Here is a 20,400-nt window from a genome sequence, read left to right on the forward strand (position 1 = left end):
TTATGTAAAGTTAATAACCTCCAGCTGGTAAGTTTTAACACGGCAGCATTCTTTATAGATAATCCATTTTGTATTTGTACTCCTTTTAGAATGTATTCTTTCTTGTTTCACTGTTCTTTTAAATACCACAGTGACCCCTGCTGTAAGTTAGACACTGCCACTTATAAGATATGCAAAGTGCTGTCTTCCTTATAATTTCAATTTCACTGGCTGAGGGCAAGAGCATTAACTACTTTATCAACCGGAGAGACAAAAGAATCATGTTTTTATATTAAGTCTTTGACTTGCATATAACAAAACTGTCATATCTGTTAGTTACAAAGTCTTTGCTCTCAAGCTTGTGATTTTTTTTTCTTTATTGTTGATTTCACCAAATGATGCGTACCTGTACTGTAGCCCAGCCAGCACTGGGCCTTTATAACACACTGCATTAAAAACTGCATAACATGACCGACGAGTCTAGCAGCATGCAAGATCTTAGAGCAGGGGTGTCAGACTCCAGTCCTCGAGGGCCGCAGGGTCTTCATTCTAACTTAAACTCTCACAGATTAAGTAAAGCGGCATAAACTGCTTCTAACAGTAAACTTACTCAGGTGAGACTTATTCATGATGCAGTGAGAAGTGATCATTTCAATAAATATAAAAGGGGAGTTATAAAGCCATGGCTGGGAGTAGGGCTAGAGAGAGTTGAATTTGTTTCTAACAATGTTTTGTTTTCTTCCTAAAAGAAAAAAAAAAAAACACATTTAACTTGGCGTGGTGGTAAATACTTTATGAATATAGCCCACTGATTTGAAAAAGAAATGCAAGCTACTAATTGGCAACTCGGATTTCATGCAAAGCATTGCACCTGCTTCTTTCAGAATTAACTCCTAGAAATGTCTTTGTCAAAAAGGTCACTTGAGAAAAGTTCTCGAGGATGGGGATCAGCTCCGTTTCTGGCTCTTGCTTTTGGAAGCGGACTCGTAGACAACATTGTTGTAGCCCTCTCTGTTCCTGGAGATTTCAACTGCAAAAAACTGGATCCTGGTGGCTGAAAAGAAACTTGCTTTTAATTGCGATTCTTAATTATTCCAGACCAGCTGACCTGCAGTACAACAGGGCAAACAGGTACATGAATACAGCATGTGTTTCTATTTTAGAAAAAAAATCTATCAAAAAACAACAAGGTCTTTGTCAATGTTACGATCACAATTTACTACGCTGGTGTGTAGTAATGCAGAGATTTATAAATATCTTGGACCCCACCAAGGCTTCTGTGTACAGCTATGGCCAGACGTGGGGCAGAGGATGTACGTTACTAACCAACAGAGACAGTTTGCACAGATGTGGAGTTTAAGAATCGTTAATCTGCTTACTGGTTTCTATTCCACAGTTGTTGGCTGTAAATCCTATTCCCTTAGCCACCGTGCTGTATTGTAACTGTATTCCCTGTATGTGTCCTAAACTAATCATAGATCAGCACAGGCCTCTTGCAAAGTCTGCTCAGAAAGTAATGAACTAGATCGCTGAAGCTCCACACACATACAAGTGGCTGCTTACCAAAAATCGTGTTCTCCTCGGTATAATCTTTTTGGCAGTCCAGTCGCAGCAATGTGCCATAGTTGTAGTCTTCTACAATTCCGTCAAACTGGAGACAGAATGGCCTCCACTTCTACAGAAAGCAAATGAAATGCATTTTAAAATCTCTGCACCACGAGTCACGCCCACAAGCTTACTGTACTAGTTGAAAGGTTAGAGATACTGGAAGCTTCACCTGTTTGGCTTCTTCCGATTTGAGATCTTCTGGGTTTAAGACGTTGATATTCATGTCACCGAAGGTCTTCTTGAATTCAGTGAAGATCTGGTCGTCGACTTTTGTGAGCTTAAGGAATTTGGGATCAACTGATGAGATGAGCTGCAAATTAATTGAATCATGCAACTGTATGTAAGTAACAGATGGACAGTTCCACAAATTCAGACGTACATTTCTGATTAATATAATCACAAAGTGGCTTTTTTACTCGGGCACAGTATGTCAAAATAACCATGGTGTCATACGTTCTCTGACTAACTGACTTTTTCATCCACGGTGGGATGGTATCAATATCTGATGTTTGAGGACTTATCTACAACTGTTTATTTATACTTCGATCAGCCCCTTATCAATACACTACAACAGAAGCAGTCTACCCTCCTTGATTGTAACTCATAATACATTTGTATGGCATCTGATGTACACACCTACAATTACTTGGCACAAATGATAAAATATAACTTAACAGAATACATTTTAACAGAAGTTTCAACAGAATTACTTAAGTGCTTAATAAGAAGCAGAAACACTTCAGTAAATCACAATATATCCCTGGATGTCAATTATCATATGGTTGCATTCAGTTTAGTGTGTGTCAGACCATTTACTTATTATATAAATAACTCAATTGCCTTCAAAATGACACCCTAAATGTATTATTAGGATCATTTTGAAATGTTGACTCAGGTTGCCTAATTTGTGAAACTGCCCATATTACAGGTGTCAGAACCCCAATACAGACCCTCGTAACCTATATCACAGCACTTGGAATATAATCGGATACATACCATGTGCAGGTTCCTCATGGTTAGTACAAAACACAGGATGAACAGAGAGCTGTAAAACTGCTTAAGGCACAATCCCACAGTTGATGTGAGCAGGTCACTATTACACCCTCCAAAGACAATTGGCTCCCTAGTTCTCAACAGTTGCCTGCACTGCCCAATACCGTGGGTCTAACTTACACTAAAACACCTGAAGCATTTTACCACATATTGCACGTCTAAAATCATGCCCAATGATAAAATAAATGATTTAAACTTACATTAAAATAGATTTCAGCGTGGTCATATGCCTTCTTAGCCCACATCAGTTCCAGTTGAGGCTGAAAACGGGTCACATTGTTTAAAAATAAATAAATAAAAATAAGATTTTCTTACAACATAAAAAAAAACTCTACTTTTATTCATGATACAGTATTCCTTATCTTCCTTAGCCGCTCTGTGGTGGAACCAACTACCGTCCTCCGTTTCTCACTGCCTTAGAATGCATTAGCAGATCTTTTGATCTACCCCCTCCCTCTCTCCCTATGCACTTGTCTTAGCTGACCTCAGCACCATGCTACTGGGTGCTGAGCAGATGCACTATCATGTCACTGTAGATACAAATTGCCTTAACCTCACATGGTACCGTACAAGTATTTGCACTTACACTAAACTGCACTGTATTTAAATAGTGTTTTTTTGTTTTGTTTTTGTTTTCACTGCAACACCTGTAAGTCGTTCTGGATAAAGGCGTCTGACATCAACTAATAACAAAACTAAAACAACCTCTCGTGTTCTGCATACACCTTGATTTGCATGCACGGTGTCAATGGGTTCTCGTCGTGCATAAATGATAAAGGATGTAATTATAATGCTAATTAAATAAATAAACACTTACATCATTTCCATAGGATTCTGCAGGCAGAGACAGTGCACTGGCTGCAGACACTGCCCCGCCGGCACCCTGCAAATAAAAACATACATTCGTTTGAATATTCCCTTAGGGCAGCTGACCTAAATATTAAGAATCACTGACTGCCAGTATCAAAGATAAACAACCTGTCCTGATGTTTGCGTGTTGGATTTTATAGGATGGAATATACTACGCACTCCATAACATGCTAGCTTGAAGAAAAGAGGATCCTTCTGCACACAGACACGACACGTGGGCTAATCAGCATCCAACATTGTGTTTTAATTAGAAACCAAACGAAAAAATAGGGGGAAAAAAAAAAAAAAAAAAAAAAAAAAAAAAACGGGTTTACGCAAACTTATGTAGAATCATCCATAACCAAAAGCAACAGTATTTTTCATTATTAATAATTCTATTTTATGTGTCTCTCTCACCAAAGTCCCAAGCAGTCCTTCCAAATCCATAGCGTTTAACTTCCTCCTTTCAACTTTCGACGAACTTACAATGTTACTATTTCCGGTGTAACAAAAAATAAATAAATAATAGAAAACAAATCCTGCAATTTAATGTGATCAGACGGTTGTGTATAACTGTAACTCGCTGTGTTTGTAAGCAAACGGTCACATTTGTCAAAGCTAAGCGGGGTTTTTCGTAAATTGTGCACAACAGTGTTAGTAACACCGGACGTGACAAAATAGCAACTACAATTCATTGCAACAGGTGGCGCTGTTCACAGACTCGCTGTCGTGTGGATAACATTGTATCTGACGTGCTAATAATAATATTCATTGATTTCCCTTATTCGCACGGTGAAGCTTACCAATTTGTGCGATAGTCCACCTCAAATTAAAAAAAAAAAAGTTGCAGATGTGTCCTTTTGAATGAGAAAAGAACCGATATTAATTTTAAACTTCTCTCAACAGTGGTATTTCCACAATGGAAAACGTACTCATAGTTGGGCGACAATTTAGCGATTTTAATGAGCTTCAGAATGCAATCAGACAGTTGGAAGCAGAGACCCATGCGAAATTCGTCATTGGTTCAAGCAGGAAGGCTGAGTCGAGAAACAAGACGTTATCCACGAAGAATATCGCTTATCACCCCAAATTCGTCTATACCAGCGTGTCTTTCGCCTGCAAACACTATGGCCAAGCGAGAAAAAGACCAGGGCTCGGGGTTCGGCCAAATCAAAGGTAGGGTTTGGGGTTTTTTTGTTTTGTTTTTTTTTTTTTTTTTTTTTTTAAATATAACTGATTCACAAATACAGTAGCAGGAGCAGGGAGAGCGCATTTTTTCTGGGAACACACACACACACACACACACATAGTTTTGTACTGTGTCATAATTAATCATTTTTATACCTGGCATGTACGGTTAGACATGCTGTTAGTAAGTGCTACTGGCTAGTGGTGCATTCCTACACCATTCAGATCCGGTTTACGCTATCTATCAGTCTTTTCGCGTTTCCTAAGGCTGTTTTAGCAGTTGGTTACTCTGACTGATTGTGCTACTGCTGCTGCTATATAAATGCCCATTCCAAGAAACAGAGCAAAAATGTTAAAAAAAAAAAAAAAAAAAAAAAAAAAAGTAGAACTGTCTTTTTTAATTAACTTTGTTGCATGCTAATAATAACATTTTACAGGTAATACCAACCACTACACACAATACACACATTTTTTAAAGGTCTCGTCTTTTTAAGCCATATCCTGTGTGTTGTAATCTGAGAGCACGATATTTTAACTACAGTTGCTAAAACACAAGTTAAACTATTTGTCGTAATTGTCTCCAGATTGCCTTGAAATGTCTGTTTTTTAAACCGTGTTTTCATGTGGTAGTAAGGTGGCGCATCACTGCCAAACGACCACAAGAGGGCAGCAAAAGATCAACGAGCACCCCTCTATTATAATTGGAATCGTTTTCTACTTCCATTGTTTTTACATTAATGTAGGATACACAGCACTATATAGATTAACAGCTGCATCCTGGTATGTGTGCAGTAGCAGACCCCCTGCTATGAATACAAGGAAAGAATCAACAAATCACAGAGACAATAATAAATGTGAGACCGGGACTAGTGCTAATAACATGTAAGATAATCCATGTTGAGGCATTGATTATACTCCTGCACTCTAATGGGAATGTGTAAAAAAAAAAAAAAAACTTATAATTTGTATTTGTATTGTGTACACATACACACACCCATACAATGCTCAAGATGAGGACAGTTAAACAAATGCCATAGCTGTAATTTGCTTAAATTAATCAATAATGTCAAGGTCAGCCCATTTGCGTAAGAGTGCACTAGATATGGAAGGTTTACACAGCCCTTAATGTGTCTTTGAGAAACCTGCCCATGCTGAGACCGGTTCCACGAATGGAAGCGTACACCAGGCACGGTTCTGAAAACGTTTTTGTTTGCTGAAGCACTGTAACTCCAGGTGTCTTGCACGGTGTATCTCATGTTGGAACGGCTTTGTTTTAAGGTCTTTTAAATTGGATTGCCCTGCCCGTGTGCTGGCCTATGCTGACAGACACAAAGACTGCTTCGTGATCTCCAAATCCTGCCTTACTCACAACCATGACGTCAGCGCAGACGCTTACAACCAGTATCCTGAGGTAAGCATGACGGTTGAAACAGAGGTGTCCAATCGCGACCCTGGAGGGCCGTTCCACTCGAGGTTTGACAGGTAAAAAAATGGTATAATTAATTATGTCAGGGTCTGGGTGGAAGTTTTAATTGGTTCAATTAAATAATTTAGAACAGTGTAGTGTTATTATCAGGTACGCGGTAAAAAGTGGTACGCAGCACAAGGCCCATAACTAAGTAACTTATGCTAAAACAGCAGGGAAGCACCCATTCAAATCTGGTACGTTATGCTATTTTCGGTCTTGTGTAATGTTATATTTTTCCACCATTACGAAAACAGTGTACAAATATTTATCATGTGCAATACATTGGGTCTTGTACATTTTTTTTACTTGTGCAACTTTGCCATAGACTTCTCCTTTTGTCTTGTTATGGACCTGTGTTTGACAACAGGAAAACACCCATCAGTTTGCAATTGATTGCACCTGCACCAAAATCTGATAGCATACTACTTTTAATTTGATAATATACTGCTTTCTAAATTACACGGGTCAAGTTTTGGTACCCGTACCACATTCTGACGATGTACCGCTTTCTGACACTACACCAGGTTGGAACAAAGATAAAGGAGTGGTGGAAGAACCAACTTTAGAAACCCATGGGTTAAAAACGACCATGGACAATATAAACAAACGTGTCTGTCAACAAAGTGCTCTCCGCGACCCAAAAGTTTTTGTAAAATACTGATTCGGTTTTTTTGTTTGTTTGTTTTTGTCTAGTCTCGCCGGCTAAGCCAAACGGAAAAGGAAAAAGCAGAGGAATTACTGCGACTTAATCTTTCTCCAGCTAAAGTGAAGGATTACTTGAATTCATTGACCGGCAAATGCATCACAGCCAAGGATATATATAATTTGAAACTGAAGCTCAGCAGCGTCGACACAAAGAAGGATTCTAGCCTGTCAATTTCACACCCAGATGTGGTCCGACGCGTTATCAAAGACGAAGATTTCGCTTGCGACGCTTATGAGGACAAGTCTGACTGTACTGTCCCAGATGAGAATCGCTGGAGCCCAGCTCTTCCCGGCGTTAACAGCGTCGACGCAATTAACTTTGGAAAATGTAACCAGCAAATTGATAAACCAGCATTCAAGACACAGGCTTCTCAGACCGAAGTACCATGTAAATGTCGCGGTGCAGGTACAGACTATGTAGCTATTGTAAAGTATGCAATACACGTATTTATGTTAGCAGGTTATAAACACACCCCATTAAAAAAAAATAGTTTCCCGCCGTTCGGTGCTAATTAGATTGACCCCAATTAGCGTCCTCGTGTGTTTTTTCGTGCCAGCTGCAGTGTAAGGAACACGCGTTTGCCAAGTTGTGATACAACGTCTGAATTTATCCAGGCTGTTCTCCCTCCGTTTAAATCCCAGTGTTAAAAGTTCAGTTGTGTTATTAACAGAACAGTAATTTGCACGTTGTGTGTGATTTTTTTTTTTAAAAAATAAAAAGCATCGTCTTCTGTTTTGCAGTTAGCTCGAAGACAATGACGTCAAACACCAGCAAAATGGAGAAGCCTCTTTCTCTGATATGGGGTAGGAGGATAGGAATTATTGAGTGAGCCTGGAAAAATGCAACGTGTTTGCTTTGTGTGTGTGTGTGGTGCAAATTTTTCACAATTTTGTGACTTTTTTTTTTTCAGTGATGGTATATTAATGTTCTCAATTCCACAGGGTGCGAATTGAATGACAAAAACAAGACGGCTACCTTTGTATCAGATGACACGAAATATCAACACCAACTGGCATTGAGGACGGTATGATTAAATATATATATATATACTGTTATAACTATTATTTACCATAACGTAACCAGTGACTGTTTTCGCAAAGAGTACGCCAGTATGCCAAATACCCAGGAAACTTGTGTACGTGTTGCATTTAATATTTTATTTTAATGTAGCGTAACATGTTCAAACTACGACTGCTGTTTCGCTGCAGATCTGCTTGGGCGCAGAAGCCAAAGACGAGTTCAATGTGGTCGAAATCGTGCCAGGCGAGGGAGAGGGTGCGGATGCGAAGCCAGTCCCGCTTGCAACTTTGAAGAGTTCGGTCATGCCAACGGTAAGGACTGATTTTTGTGCACTCTTTAAATATGTGCAACCCTGCCCCTATCAATTGCCCTTAGTTCTGTTAAACTGTCGTTTTAATGAAACCTCGCTCTCTCTCTCTCTTCACACACTGTGTTTTTGTTTTGTTTTTGCAGGTGACTATATCCGGAATTGAACTCCCCCCTCAGGTTACATTTAGGCTTAAAGCTGGTTCTGGCCCGGTTTATATCAGTGCACAACATATATGTAAGTGTGTTTGGGATTTGATATGGGAAGTGTGTGTTTTATTTTATACAGATTAATTGAACAGTAGTAAAATCTCGGGGGAGATATATATAAAAATATAAAATTAGTGTGTGTTAGTGCTGGGACAAGTAACCAAATATTGAAATGAATATTTTTTGACGTGTGGTTACTTGCATTTTGCAGTGGAGGAAGATTTATCCTTTGACGAAGAGGATGGTGAAGAGGAGGAGGATGAAGAAGTGGATGAGGAAATTGAGGAAAGTCCTCCCAAACCAGTAAAGAGGGCAGCCTCCAATAAAAAATCAGCACCAACGAAGGTCTGAATGAATTCCTTTGCAAAAGTGGTTTATGCAGCAGCAGGGTTAAAAAAAAAAAAAAAAAAAACTCTACGGTTTGTCACTTTGTCGTCTCGCCCAATAATCGCCTATCTCCACCCCAAGTTATAACTGTGTGGACCCACAAACTTCACAAAGGCTTAGTAGCATGTCTTGTTTTATTCAGCAGTTCTGAAGATTCAATACTTATTTTGCTAGAATTAATCTAATCCGGTGGGAAATCTGTAGGGCTACTTTTGTTCGCAAAATTGTCATGTCTGGAAATCGATGTCTACAGTACATACTGGAGTAATCTGACTAATGGCTTTTTGTTTCCTCAGAGAAAGAACACTGACGAGGAGGAGGATGAGGAGGAAGAGTAAGTATTTGTTGAGGAGGGACGGGGTCTTCATCAAACACAATGTTAACACCTGTTTGGTTTTTACATGCTTTGTGTGTGGTACAAATATTGTATTTGCAGGAGGGAGGAGGTTTGATAAATCTTACTCTGGCGCAGTAATTCATTATAAAGCTTTGCCATTTTGATTCTGGGGTACAAGCACAAAGTATGTGTGTAACTAGGAGAAATGGATTTGTCAGTACCAGGTGTGATCCCACAAAATCGGAGGCAAGTCAGACAGATCTGGTCATAGGTTTAATTTGGTCAAGTTCAGCAGTCTAATGGCAAAGGAGATACCAAGTTTTTAGAAGGGGGCCACCTCTATCTATCAAGTAATTTTTGCAGATATTTTTGCATTCTTGTATACTTTTGGGCACTGTAGTATGTGTGTGTAAGTGTAGGCTTTGATTATTAGACTGTTTTAGTCAAGCTAAATGTAGTTCTGTACATGTGCAGGGATAGAGGTATATTTTATGGTTCCCACTGGCTTGATATGTTGAATTGTTTTTTGCATGATGAAGACTGGCTTCGGAGGAGGAAAGCCCACCTAAAAAGGTAAAGCTTCAAGCAATCTGTGTATAACTGATGCATAGAGAGTCTGAGTCTGCAGTTTAACACTAGTCTTTTGATGCTCCCATAGGAGGTCAAACTTAACTCCACCGACAGCCCGACCTGATTGAACCCCCTGTCTATGTAAACCATATCCTAGCACAATAAGCCTTTTTTTTTTAAATTATTTAATATATGCACTTAAAAACCTTGCATTCTACTTGAATACCAGTTGTAGTAAAGGCATCAGTTTGCGCAGAAGATGACTTATTTTTTAATGTTTTAGGGCAAAGGAAGAGGAAGGAAACCAGCTGCCAAGAAGTAGTTGCAGTTTTTCAGGTACTCGTCTGTCTCTTGCAACAGCAGCATGGGAAGTATACACATTAAAATAAGTAGTTTTCAGAGCTCAAGCAAGGTAGATGCAGTACCTTTTTATTGGCACTGTCAACTACATATAATGGTATACAATATTTACATTTAGTGTCGTTCTAATGATTTGATAAACATATTTCCTTTTATAAAATAGGTACTGAAAATTGCATGGAAGATGACCAGGAACATAACCTCTGTTCTGTAAATTATTCTTCAATGAGGGCCCCCTCCTTGCTGGCTTTTTGTATGTTTTGATTGTTTTCTACAGTCTTGCTATCCAGTAATTCTAACTCCATTTAATATTGTTATACAGCTCTTTTGCTGTGCATGTTTTCCATGTGTTAAGCTGTTAACCAAAAAAGTAATAAAAGTATAATCTTGTTAAATGGGGTGTTTTTGTTTTAATTGCAAACTCCATCTGGAATTCCACAAACATGGATGTTTTACTGGAACTGAACATACATCTCTTCAAATTATATTGTGCTGTTAACGGTACTGAGTTTGTAGTTACGTGACTGTTTTCTGCTGACGTTAATACAAAGTTTACTGTGTTTCATTTAACTTTCCCTGACGTTCCACCTTGGCACTGCAGAGGGCACTGGTGGAATTAATGATTTAATGGGGTGACGATTATGTCTAAGCAATACAGTTTTATCCTTGTCTTACTTGGCTGTTGTCCTATTTTTCTGTGAAAATTGTTGCTTTTTAAAATTTTATTGTCATGTCAAGTATTCACATTGAGGAGGGGTGCAAATGTACTTCTGGTTTTAAGTTGTTAACCATGTAGCAAATACATTGTGCAAGCTGGCATCTTGCATGCCCCATATGCTATATATTATAGTGTGTATATAGCTCTTAAGTTTAGTTATTCAGCAGTTTCTGTATGATTAAATGCATTTTTATTAAGAATATTTTGCATGATGTCACCGATTTTATGTTGCTCAAATTGCCTTAATTCTGAAAGCCCCAAAGGTGAGTTTTAAACCAGTTTCCTTTGTTCCTGTCTCCTCCATTCTACAGAAAGTTATGCTTCTATTCACCATGCCAGTTTGCCTAGTGTAGACTGGCATCAGTCCTTCCTGAACCGGAACCTTGATCTTGGCAAACCCCAGACAAACTCAGTGACACTGTCACATTCTATGTGTAGTATCTTAACTTGTCTGTCTTATCTGGTTTCAGTCTTTCAATTCTTCTCTTGTGGGGGCTGGGACAAAAACAAGTCCCCTGTGGGGTGTGGAATGAAGCAGAGAGGGTGGTCTCTAAACCCGGTCCCCCTTCTCGCTCATACCTGTTATCAGAACAGTGGGCCTGCTGGCTGCTCATGGTGACACCAAATGGGGCTTGATTAAAGGGGAGCGATGGGCTGATGACAGCCGTCTACGTCGTTGTCTCTCCGCTGAAAATCCCCATAAAGATATATAGTCTCCTTTTTTCAGGGTTAAGAAAATAGCATCAGTAGCAAGCTGGTGCTAAAACCAGGGGCTAGCGGACAAGGGTTTATCTTATTGAGTAGACAGCAGAGTTAGTGAGGCTATTTTGTGGTTGCTTGACATGCAATCCAAAATATTAAATTGTATGTATTAAACAGGCATTGATGCAGAAATTTCTGTGTCATGAGGAGCATGCATTTTAAATGAGCAATTTGTGTGAAACTGACATGCTTCTATCTGCAATCTGAGATCGGTCCAGTTTGTTTCCATCAACAGCGAATTGAAATCAAATCCCTTTAGACTGGTACTCGTGACAGACCCAGATAAAACTGCAGCCTGGCAGAACTCAATCGCTCCATGTCGCAGTGCTGGAGGAGGTGACATGCTCTATTTTTAAAGCAAGCCCATGCCTAGTAAATGCAGCCCCTCCCTATGCTGACAGGATATGTTGCTAACCTGATGTTGGTGTTCAAAGTTCACAGTGGGTTTAAGAAAATGCTTTTTTAAATGAGCCCTTTCTGCTTTTGCAACAATTTTGGAATTCTCCAGTAAGTAACCAAATGCATGCTTTTGCCACTACAGACACAAACCAGAAATTGAAGTGTTGTCTGCTCTTTCATGCAAGTCCCTTTGGTAAATTTGTTTTGCAAGCACTTTTTTTTTTAATGCATCCAGTATTGGGCCCTATATACAACGTTGTTTTGATGGAATAATTAATGTTTGATAATCGAGACAAAAACCAAGTTAGTCAAAGTTTGTGGTCTAGATAGTACAATTTTATAAATATCCAAAATTTTTTAATTCTTTAAAAAAAAAAAAAAAAAAAAAAACTTGTGAGTTAAAGCTTTGTGACTAGAACAGTTTTCTTTATGTATTGGTGTTTCCTATATAAGCACGTCACCAGTAATGAATGTACACATCACAAGGGTGTAATTGGCAATAGCATGAGCCACTGGTGGAGTAGTGCCCATCCGCCAGAGGTGCCAGGGTTAGAAGTTATCTTGGAGACATTGTGCACATCCCAGCTCTGCATCTCCGGGGAAACTGAGTCTTCAGTAAGTTAAAATGACTTCTTGATAGAATATATTTTCAGTAGACATCAAAAAAAAACTTGGTAATAAAATGAATAAAACATTTGGTCTAATTGTGTGTTATTTATATATATATAAATTTGGCACTAATCTTGCAATTGAGTGCTTGAAGTTCCGGGTGAATGATCCATTGTCAATACTCAGTGTCGTTTGCGCAAGTACTCTGCAATCTTGCCTGTTTTACGCTCTTGGCTTGTGCTTCCCGTGACAGATTAATCGAGGTTGGTTCCTGTCCTCCTGTGATTATAGGTGACGGTCTGTGGGAGGAGAACGCAGTAAGAAAATAGATTCTGAAATGGGGTTTGAGCTATTAGTGCTCTCCTTTTTAATCGTTAGAATTGTTCACACCAGAGCCTTCCGACACACTTGTGCAGTCATTTAATGTGTAACAGCCAAGGCTTTAAAATTAATTTGTTAACACTCGTTCACCTAACAATCTCACGACTCTAGTATCTGCTGCTATTTTTTCTTCCGTTTCTTGCTTTGACTCAGATGATACTCCGCTGTAGCGACTTTACCTCCTGTGTTGCATATAAAAGGATCCCTTGTGACCCCACATAGTGACCCATGTGCAGTACGGTACAGCAGTGCAAGGCACAGGTGGGGTCTAATTCTCTAACTCAGGAAATTGAAAGAGTCAAATTGAAAGTCTGGAAAACAGAAGATCAGCAAGAGGCGAGGGTGTTTTTTTTTTTTCTATTCAAAGTCGATGCACAGAAGGCAGACTCAGGATACTTTTGTGTTGATAACAATTGTGCTGGCTGTCGGCTATGGCACAAATGGCTGGAGGTTAAAGGGTTAAAAATATAGATCATAAAATAAAGAGTATAATGAAGTGAGTGTTCAATGCAAGCACCTGATGTTTCCTTTCAAAACATGAAAAGAGTTTCGAAGCGCTCTCAAAACCTCCCAGGTTTGGCGCCCTGTCCCTCTCAGTGTGCCCCTGTTGATAAGTTGAACAGCCTGTGCCCTGCAGAGACAGGGCAATTGGAGGGCGTTCACACCTTGTTAAGTTTTACAGCACGTACATTTGTCTGTGCTACACCACTGTTACACTGTGGCTGTTCAGCCTTTGATGTGAACTCTTTGCTCCTCGAAAGATTTTATTAACCACTTAAAGGAATGTCAAACCAAGGTTTTAAAATCCGTGTACTTACTGGTATTAGTTATAGTATCGCTAGTCCCCTTTTTTCTGCTGTAGTAAAATAATTTGTAGTTCTTTGGTTGTATTGTGTGCTTCAGTTTGCAATATGCAGATATAAACACTATAGCAATTGCTGATGCTGATGCTCAGCTACACTTAGACCACGTGAATCAACACCAAAGGTTCCAGAATGCAACAGTTTATAGTGTTGCATTTTAAAATATTCACATAACTTGAATTCATGTAAAAAGCGAAGCACCCAAAGATGCAGGATAAGGTGGGGGACCATTATAAATGCTAATAAGAGGCACGTACCTTTATTTAAAGGATCGGTTTTCACACCTTCAAGCAAGACAAAAGCTTAGAAACAGATAGGGGTCAATCCTGCATATTTGTTTTGAGAATACTACAATAACTAAAATTGGTAATCAAATGTAATACCCAATGTATTACAATAAAAAAAAAAAAAATCTAAACCTCGGCAGACAAAAGCATTTCCAAAGCAAAGGCAGTTCACCGGTCCTGATACAATACCATAGCACTGCAAGGCAGCATCGGATTGCAATGCTTCATTGTTAGGATGCTATTGGCAAGTCAAAAAATTAAATGCAGGATACCGCTGTCTTTTATTTTTTTTTTTTTATATATATATATATATATATATATATATATATATATATATATATCATTATGTTTTGGTATATGTACAGCGCATTGGATAATGGAACGATTGCACAATTTTAAGTTGGTTGATTTAAAAAAAAATAATAATAATAATGCTAAATTATAGTGTGCAAGCAAACAAAGGCCAGTGAGCCGGGTGAGAAAGATCAAGTTACTTTGGGGACCAAGTAAAAAGCAACCAACCAGCCAACGTCTAATTCTGTGGTTTTGCAAGTTATAATTCAGGAAATTGCCCTTTCCTTTGTCGCCAAGTCTGGGAATACCTGAAACTGTTTTCATCAAGCACCTTTCAATGAGAAAAGGCTGGCCCTCCCCTCAGTTTGAAAGTGCCTGTAGAATTAATCCTCTTGAGTGTACCTACATTGTAGCACCTGAATGATCAGCAAAGCTAGTTATTGTCTGCAGCTGTATTCCCTCAGGCTACTCACAGCTGCATAGCCACCTCACACTGCCCAAACCTGTGTTAAATACCAGCAAACAATTAGCCAGGCATCAAAACCATGTCGCTAGGAGCTCATTGTTTTTAACAGGGCTTTGAATAAACCTTGTTGTTTCCTATTCAGATTTACACTTTTGCTCACAGTGTGTGACAGATTGGGGAAAGGTGGAGGACCACTCGGTGGTTGGTTATGTCGAATGCCCTAAACTGGACTTAATTGTCACCTTCCTTTTGCAGTACAGGTGTCTTGTGGATTTGCAGTGTGTATTAGAAAATAACAACATGTCTGCTGGAAGGGTTTAGAAAGGAGCCTTGCAGGGGTTCTTTGCTGTTTTGTTATTTGTTTTCTTATTTATTTGCTTAAAGAAAAACATTATCATGGGTTAAATCTACCCTTAATAGCTGTTCTGTCTTTGATATGAAGGTAATATGTAAGCACTTAAGGGTATTATTATTATTATTATTATTATTATTATTATTATTATTATTATTATTATTATTATTTGTTTAAAATAATAAATAAACGCTTATGCTTGGATTACATTTTATCACTATAACTGCTTTTAAAACTGTAACAAATTACAAAACTATGATTACTGTTTGCAATTGTTTAATGCAAACACATCTAATAAAAATTGCACTTAAAAAAAAAATCCCTTCTGATTATCGTTTTTGTTTCATTTGATTATAAGACAGTTAGCCCCGAAGAAAACTTTAAAAAGCAACAAGGATGTCGCTCAAGAAATCAAACCAGGGAGAAGTTCCTGTTTCGTAACTGGCCAACGTTTATAAACTGTTATTATACTTTATTTAGAAATAAAAACAGAATTACAACAAGTACATTATATTCATACTGATATTTCTCTGAGTTACCAAATATTAATCCTGTACAGCTATAGTGTTCACGTTTACCTTTTCTCTGCTCTCTTGTAATTTTGGTAGTTAAAAAACATCATTTGGGGGATCTGACTCTATAGTGAGAAACACACAAGGGCGCTGGAACTAGGGGTGCTGGGGGTTACAGTTTTGTTCAATGGCTTTCAGCACCCCCACTTTAAAAATTGTTCCAGTGCCACTGGAAACACTCCTTAACATACAGGGAATGAACAGATTCCCACCCCCGCCTCCTCAAAACTATATAGAAGAGGCAAGTATTCTTAATGGACCATTTTAAGGAAATGGATGTTTAAAATAGTTCATCCATCATTATATATACTACTACTGAGAGTCTTAGAAGGACCCTCCATGGTAGTAAATACAGCAATAATAAAATAAAGTTTATTTTAGTATTACTGGATAAGCCGTGCTGGTCCGTACACAGAAATCTATATGAAATCAGAAATCTTTGGAGAAGTGCATTTTTCCGTATGAAACTAATTATTGGAAACTGACCACTAGTCTGATATTGGTGACTCATCAGTGTAACAAATGTATCATTTCCATGGAAGGTTTCAGACTCAGATGCAATGCGTTCTGTGTGTTCTTTGGATGTATTTCATCGTTTCATGTAATCAAAAACGTATACCCAATAATACCTTTACAGTATCCCATTCATATCGTCGGCATGTGTAATAACAGTGTACTCTACCTCCACTATACTAAATTGTCCAACAAGCACAAAGAAAGCAGGGTCAGTTACACTATAGAGGATGGTGTAGATGGGTTTGGCTTTCAGTTGGGTTCTGGGAAGCCTCTTGTGATCTGAATTATGCTGACAAAGGCTTAATGATGTTGCACTGGGATTCCAAATGGCTCCCTGTTCAGTTCATACACACTGCCCACTGGGTTACAGTTCATCTAAAGCTCCAGTTTATCTGGGTCTGGAGGGGATCTGTGTTGGTTTATGTAGATGAGAGGATCCCTGGACCCCTCTTCCTGTGAATGCCCTGCCTGCGTCCATTAACACGGCTGCTGTTTTAATAGGAATGTGACAGTGACCACCAAGGGCTTGGGAAAGCACAGTGATAGACAGCCTGTGTTTATCCCTGCTGTGGAGCCCTCAACTTAAGCTGAACTGCCATCTGACAGATCTGGGAAGAGGAGTGAGAGGGTCTTTTGGTTGCAGTGTTAGTTATGACCTTGCATGACCAACAGTCTCCTAGCAGAATGTGCATGATATCTCATTTAATATTTACTGTATTTGGGAAACACTTAAAAATAGAGATACACTAACAACATGTAGTTACACTGTGGTTACCATCCACTGATATTTCCTGTGTTCCATTACCCGAGAACTCTGTGATTGTAAGGATGGAACTCCATACATTAGCATGTTATTGGCCCAACATTGTAAACAATGTAATGAAAGTATAAGCAGTGTGGTTAATGTACCTGTTAGTGTATCCCAAATTATTTTGAATAATTAGCCCTTTCTCCTCTGGAATGAACTATTTCACCCCAGCTATTAGGAATTATTAAACTGTACAAAACTAGGTGTGAAAGCTTCAGAGTCTTTGCAGATTGATGTTTTATTGCTTTCGCTATGACATGCAACTTTGATATGCTCAATATCTAATCAGGGATGTTGGGTGGAGTCATGGATTACTTTACTAGCATGGGCTGGAGTCAGCTTCTGGCAGCACTTAGTTTCCTGGTCTCGGATATGTACTTGCACATATGCTTATATATATTTAACATGGACAATTTGCCCAGTACTTTACCATGCCTTTGTGTCCTTATAATACACATTTAATATACTTTGCCTTGTTTAACCATATTTTTTTACAACACTATCAAACTCATCCCCTACACTTTACTAAGTTTTTACCACGGTAAACCTTCCATGGTATATTTAATAAGACGACAGTTATGGCTTGCACTGACTGAGTACAAGACAGTCTTTGCTTATTATTATTATTACAAGTAAAGATTGCATTGTCCTAAAAGAGAGAAACCAGAAAAATAAGCGACTGGCCGATTTCCTCTAAGACAGCAGACAGAAAATAAAGGTAGGTTTCGTTTTTTTTTTTTTTTACACAAAAGACCCTTGATCAGAATACACTTATCTTTGCTTGAGGCAAACTCCCGCACAGACACAGCTGCAAAAGTTGGGCAAAAACAACCAAGCACAGCTTACAGTAACTATCTGTAATGGGCTCCCCCTCCACACACATCCACGAGCACCAACGGCCTTGGGCTGCAGGAAAGCATGTCTCATTTACTGTCTGATTGGTGACCTCACGTCGTTTTATCAAGTACTCTTTCTGACACAGCGATGAACTTTAACTATCATGATCTCTTGATTTGTTAAATCGCAGCTGGATTTTTCGTATAGACATTGGGAATAACGCTGAGTAGCTCAAAACACATATTCTTGGTTGCCAGGACTACCATTCAAAATAAACCGGGGATTCCCTGACAACCGTAAAAAAAAAAAAATTATCAAGCCATGGTTATCCTAAAGGGTTTATATTCATTTACTCAACCTCTTAGTCATGTAACAAGTGGTAGATGAGATACATTTTGGGAACATTATTTTAAATCATAAGTGCTTTGCTGTAAGATATAAAGCTAATAACAACATAAGTAAAAACATAAGACAATTTACCAACGAGAGGAGGCTGTTCGACTCATCCGGTTCCAAGTAGCTGATTGATCTTGGAACTTTGTCAAGTTGAGTCTTAAAGGATCCCAAGTGTTTCTGCCTCCACAATGTGACTAAAGTCCATTCCATACCACTCCCTGTGTGAAGAAGTGCCTCCTTCCCTCCTGTCTATCTCCACTTCATTTGCAACTGAGTTAACTATGTCAACTTCTTTTAAGATTTTAAAGACTTCAATCATGTCCTCCCTCAATCTTCTTTCCTTCCAGGCTAAATCATTTTCATGTTTCAGCATGTTTCAACATGTCTTTGTAGCTGGTTGCTGTTCTTTGGACTCTCTCCAGGGCCACAATGTCCCCTTGGTGCTGTGGTGACCGGAACTGGACACATTCTTCTCAGTGCGGTCTCACCATTGCATTATACAACCTTGGATTTGTACTCTACGCTTTAGGTTGTATACCTAAGCATCGTGTTTGCCTTTTTGATGGCTTCCCCACACTGTGTGGCTGGTGACAGCGATGGGTCTGTTACCACACCAAGGTCTTGCTCTTGGTGAGCCTGTTCTAGATCTATCCCCAAATTTGGTATTTGAAGCTTACATTTTTGTGACCGGCGTGTAACACTTTACATTCATTGACATTGAATTTTATTTGCCACGTTTCTGCCCAGTTCTGTATTTGATTTAAATCTGCTTGGATTTCCTAGGTGGCTGTTAGCAGGCCTGCCACTCCCACAAGCTTTGTGTCATCTGCAAATTTGACAAGTTTGCTAATTATCCCCTAATAAGTCATTGATGTCCCTTATTTTTGAAGTGATAAGATAAAAGGCATCGAAACGCTTATGAAAACAAGTGACATTTTCTTCTTCCATTTCCCTCGCCCCTCAATCTAGTTAAATGTCTTTGGCGTGACAAAGGAGATGGCTGCTGGAATGACCTGCTTTGGAACCTGGTGACAGTCTGTGAGTGGAAACAGGAGCTGGACTTTATTTGTTTAGTGTTTAAGTGCTGTCTCTTGGGGTGTCTAGTTACTCTGCTCTCCGTCCTGACCCCTCTGACCTTCCCACACCAGCTAAGCTAAGCCAATTACTTCCATTGCTTTGTGTGCGATCGTGAACGCAACTGTAAGCTTTTGACTCATCAAAAATAACACAAAAAAAAAATACATTTCCGCTACTTAGTATGCAAACCAAAACTAATTTGAATTTGAAAGATGATAATATTCATATTTGATATATCAAACTAGGAAAAAAAAGAAACCATTGCATCATTTATGATAGTTTTGGTCTAGTAAATCTCAAAACATACTTTTCTGTAAATATAATACATGTAAACCTACATTTAAAGTATGTGCAAACACACAGTTTTCCACTCTCCACGTGCCTGTCTATAATAGTTTCTGATATTTGTATTGAATTGGGCTAATCAGTGTCGGATATAAATATGCCATTGTTAAAATATACACGGTTACTGGATTTCTTTCTTGTGTTTTGCATTTACCAATGGGTCATTTTTCTTATAAAGTTTTGGTATGTGGCTCTCTATGTAAAATAAAATCCATAAATGTAATTTGTTCCTCTTTTTGCTTGAAAAAATAAACTTTCAAAAAACAAAGTTGTGGGTCAGTGCAGAACCCTTAGTTTGAGGTCCCAGTGTGTCTTCCTTTTATCTTGTTTGCTTTTGTAATTATATGCCTAAATATCTCTGTCTGATGGGTTTGAGAAAAAGGGGTCTGAAACCCAAGCTGGCCTGATTCTTCTATAAAACGGTCTGTTGCAATAAAAACACTGATTGGGAGTTTAGCTTGGGTTGGTAGATAAAGCACAAGATTAAGGTAGAAAATGAGAGAGAGAGAGAGAGGGAGAGGGAGAGAGAGAGAGAAAGAGGCAGAGGGGGGGATTAAAAGCTAAAAGATGTGCTGAAAGATTGCAGGACAGCCCTCTTTTAGGTCCTTTGGAGGTCAGAGAACAGGTAAGAGTCACCTCAAGGAAGCAGATCATTTCTGTACACAAAGAATCAAGCT

The 20,400-nt window shown here is 38.8% G+C and overlaps 2 protein-coding genes across 3 annotated transcripts; one reads left to right on the forward strand and one right to left on the reverse strand.

Moving 5' to 3' along the window:
- Positions 1 to 751: 751 nt before the first annotated feature.
- LOC121302298 (protein PBDC1-like) lies at positions 752 to 4,139 on the reverse strand. Its single transcript, XM_041232157.1, has 6 exons — positions 3,907 to 4,139; positions 3,458 to 3,523; positions 2,841 to 2,900; positions 1,757 to 1,897; positions 1,543 to 1,654; positions 752 to 1,033 (listed from the first exon to the last, which is right to left on the reverse strand). The coding sequence occupies exons 1-6, from the start codon at positions 3,934 to 3,936 to the stop codon at positions 927 to 929; spliced, it is 516 nt and encodes a 171-aa protein (XP_041088091.1). The 5' UTR covers positions 3,937 to 4,139; the 3' UTR covers positions 752 to 926.
- Positions 4,140 to 4,211: 72 nt separating this feature from the next.
- LOC121302297 lies at positions 4,212 to 19,889 on the forward strand. Of its 2 annotated transcripts, none has more exons than XM_041232156.1 (12): positions 4,212 to 4,665; positions 5,956 to 6,088; positions 6,839 to 7,256; positions 7,592 to 7,654; positions 7,793 to 7,875; positions 8,060 to 8,182; positions 8,325 to 8,415; positions 8,599 to 8,732; positions 9,071 to 9,108; positions 9,651 to 9,684; positions 9,965 to 10,017; positions 19,271 to 19,889. In XM_041232156.1, exons 1-11 carry the CDS (start codon positions 4,409 to 4,411, stop codon positions 10,001 to 10,003), a joined length of 1,413 nt encoding a protein of 470 aa, XP_041088090.1. In that variant the 5' UTR covers positions 4,212 to 4,408; the 3' UTR covers positions 10,004 to 10,017; positions 19,271 to 19,889. The 2 variants fall into 2 exon arrangements, with proteins under 2 accessions (XP_041088090.1, XP_041088089.1); XM_041232155.1 differs by lacking the exon at positions 19,271 to 19,889 and adding an exon at positions 10,205 to 10,533.
- The last annotated feature ends 511 nt before the right edge of the window (positions 19,890 to 20,400 follow it).

This window comes from Polyodon spathula, chromosome 29, assembly GCF_017654505.1.
Source record: "Polyodon spathula isolate WHYD16114869_AA chromosome 29, ASM1765450v1, whole genome shotgun sequence".
NCBI lineage: Eukaryota > Metazoa > Chordata > Actinopteri > Acipenseriformes > Polyodontidae > Polyodon > Polyodon spathula.

Coding starts and splice junctions, on each gene's coding strand:
- LOC121302298 (XM_041232157.1), bottom strand. CDS start 3,936: ATGGATTTGGAAGGACTGCTTGGGACTTTG. Junction 2,901..3,457: donor CAGAATCCTATGGAAATGAT/GTAAGTGTTTAT, acceptor ACCCGTTTTCAG/CCTCAACTGGAACTGATGTG. Junction 1,898..2,840: donor ACGCTGAAATCTATTTTAAT/GTAAGTTTAAAT, acceptor ATTAATTTGCAG/CTCATCTCATCAGTTGATCC.
- LOC121302297 (XM_041232156.1), top strand. CDS start 4,409: ATGGAAAACGTACTCATAGTTGGGCGACAATTTAGCGATTTTAATGAG. Junction 4,666..5,955: donor GGGGTTCGGCCAAATCAAAG/GTAGGGTTTGGG, acceptor CTTTGTTTTAAG/GTCTTTTAAATTGGATTGCC. Junction 7,876..8,059: donor ACCAACTGGCATTGAGGACG/GTATGATTAAAT, acceptor GTTTCGCTGCAG/ATCTGCTTGGGCGCAGAAGC.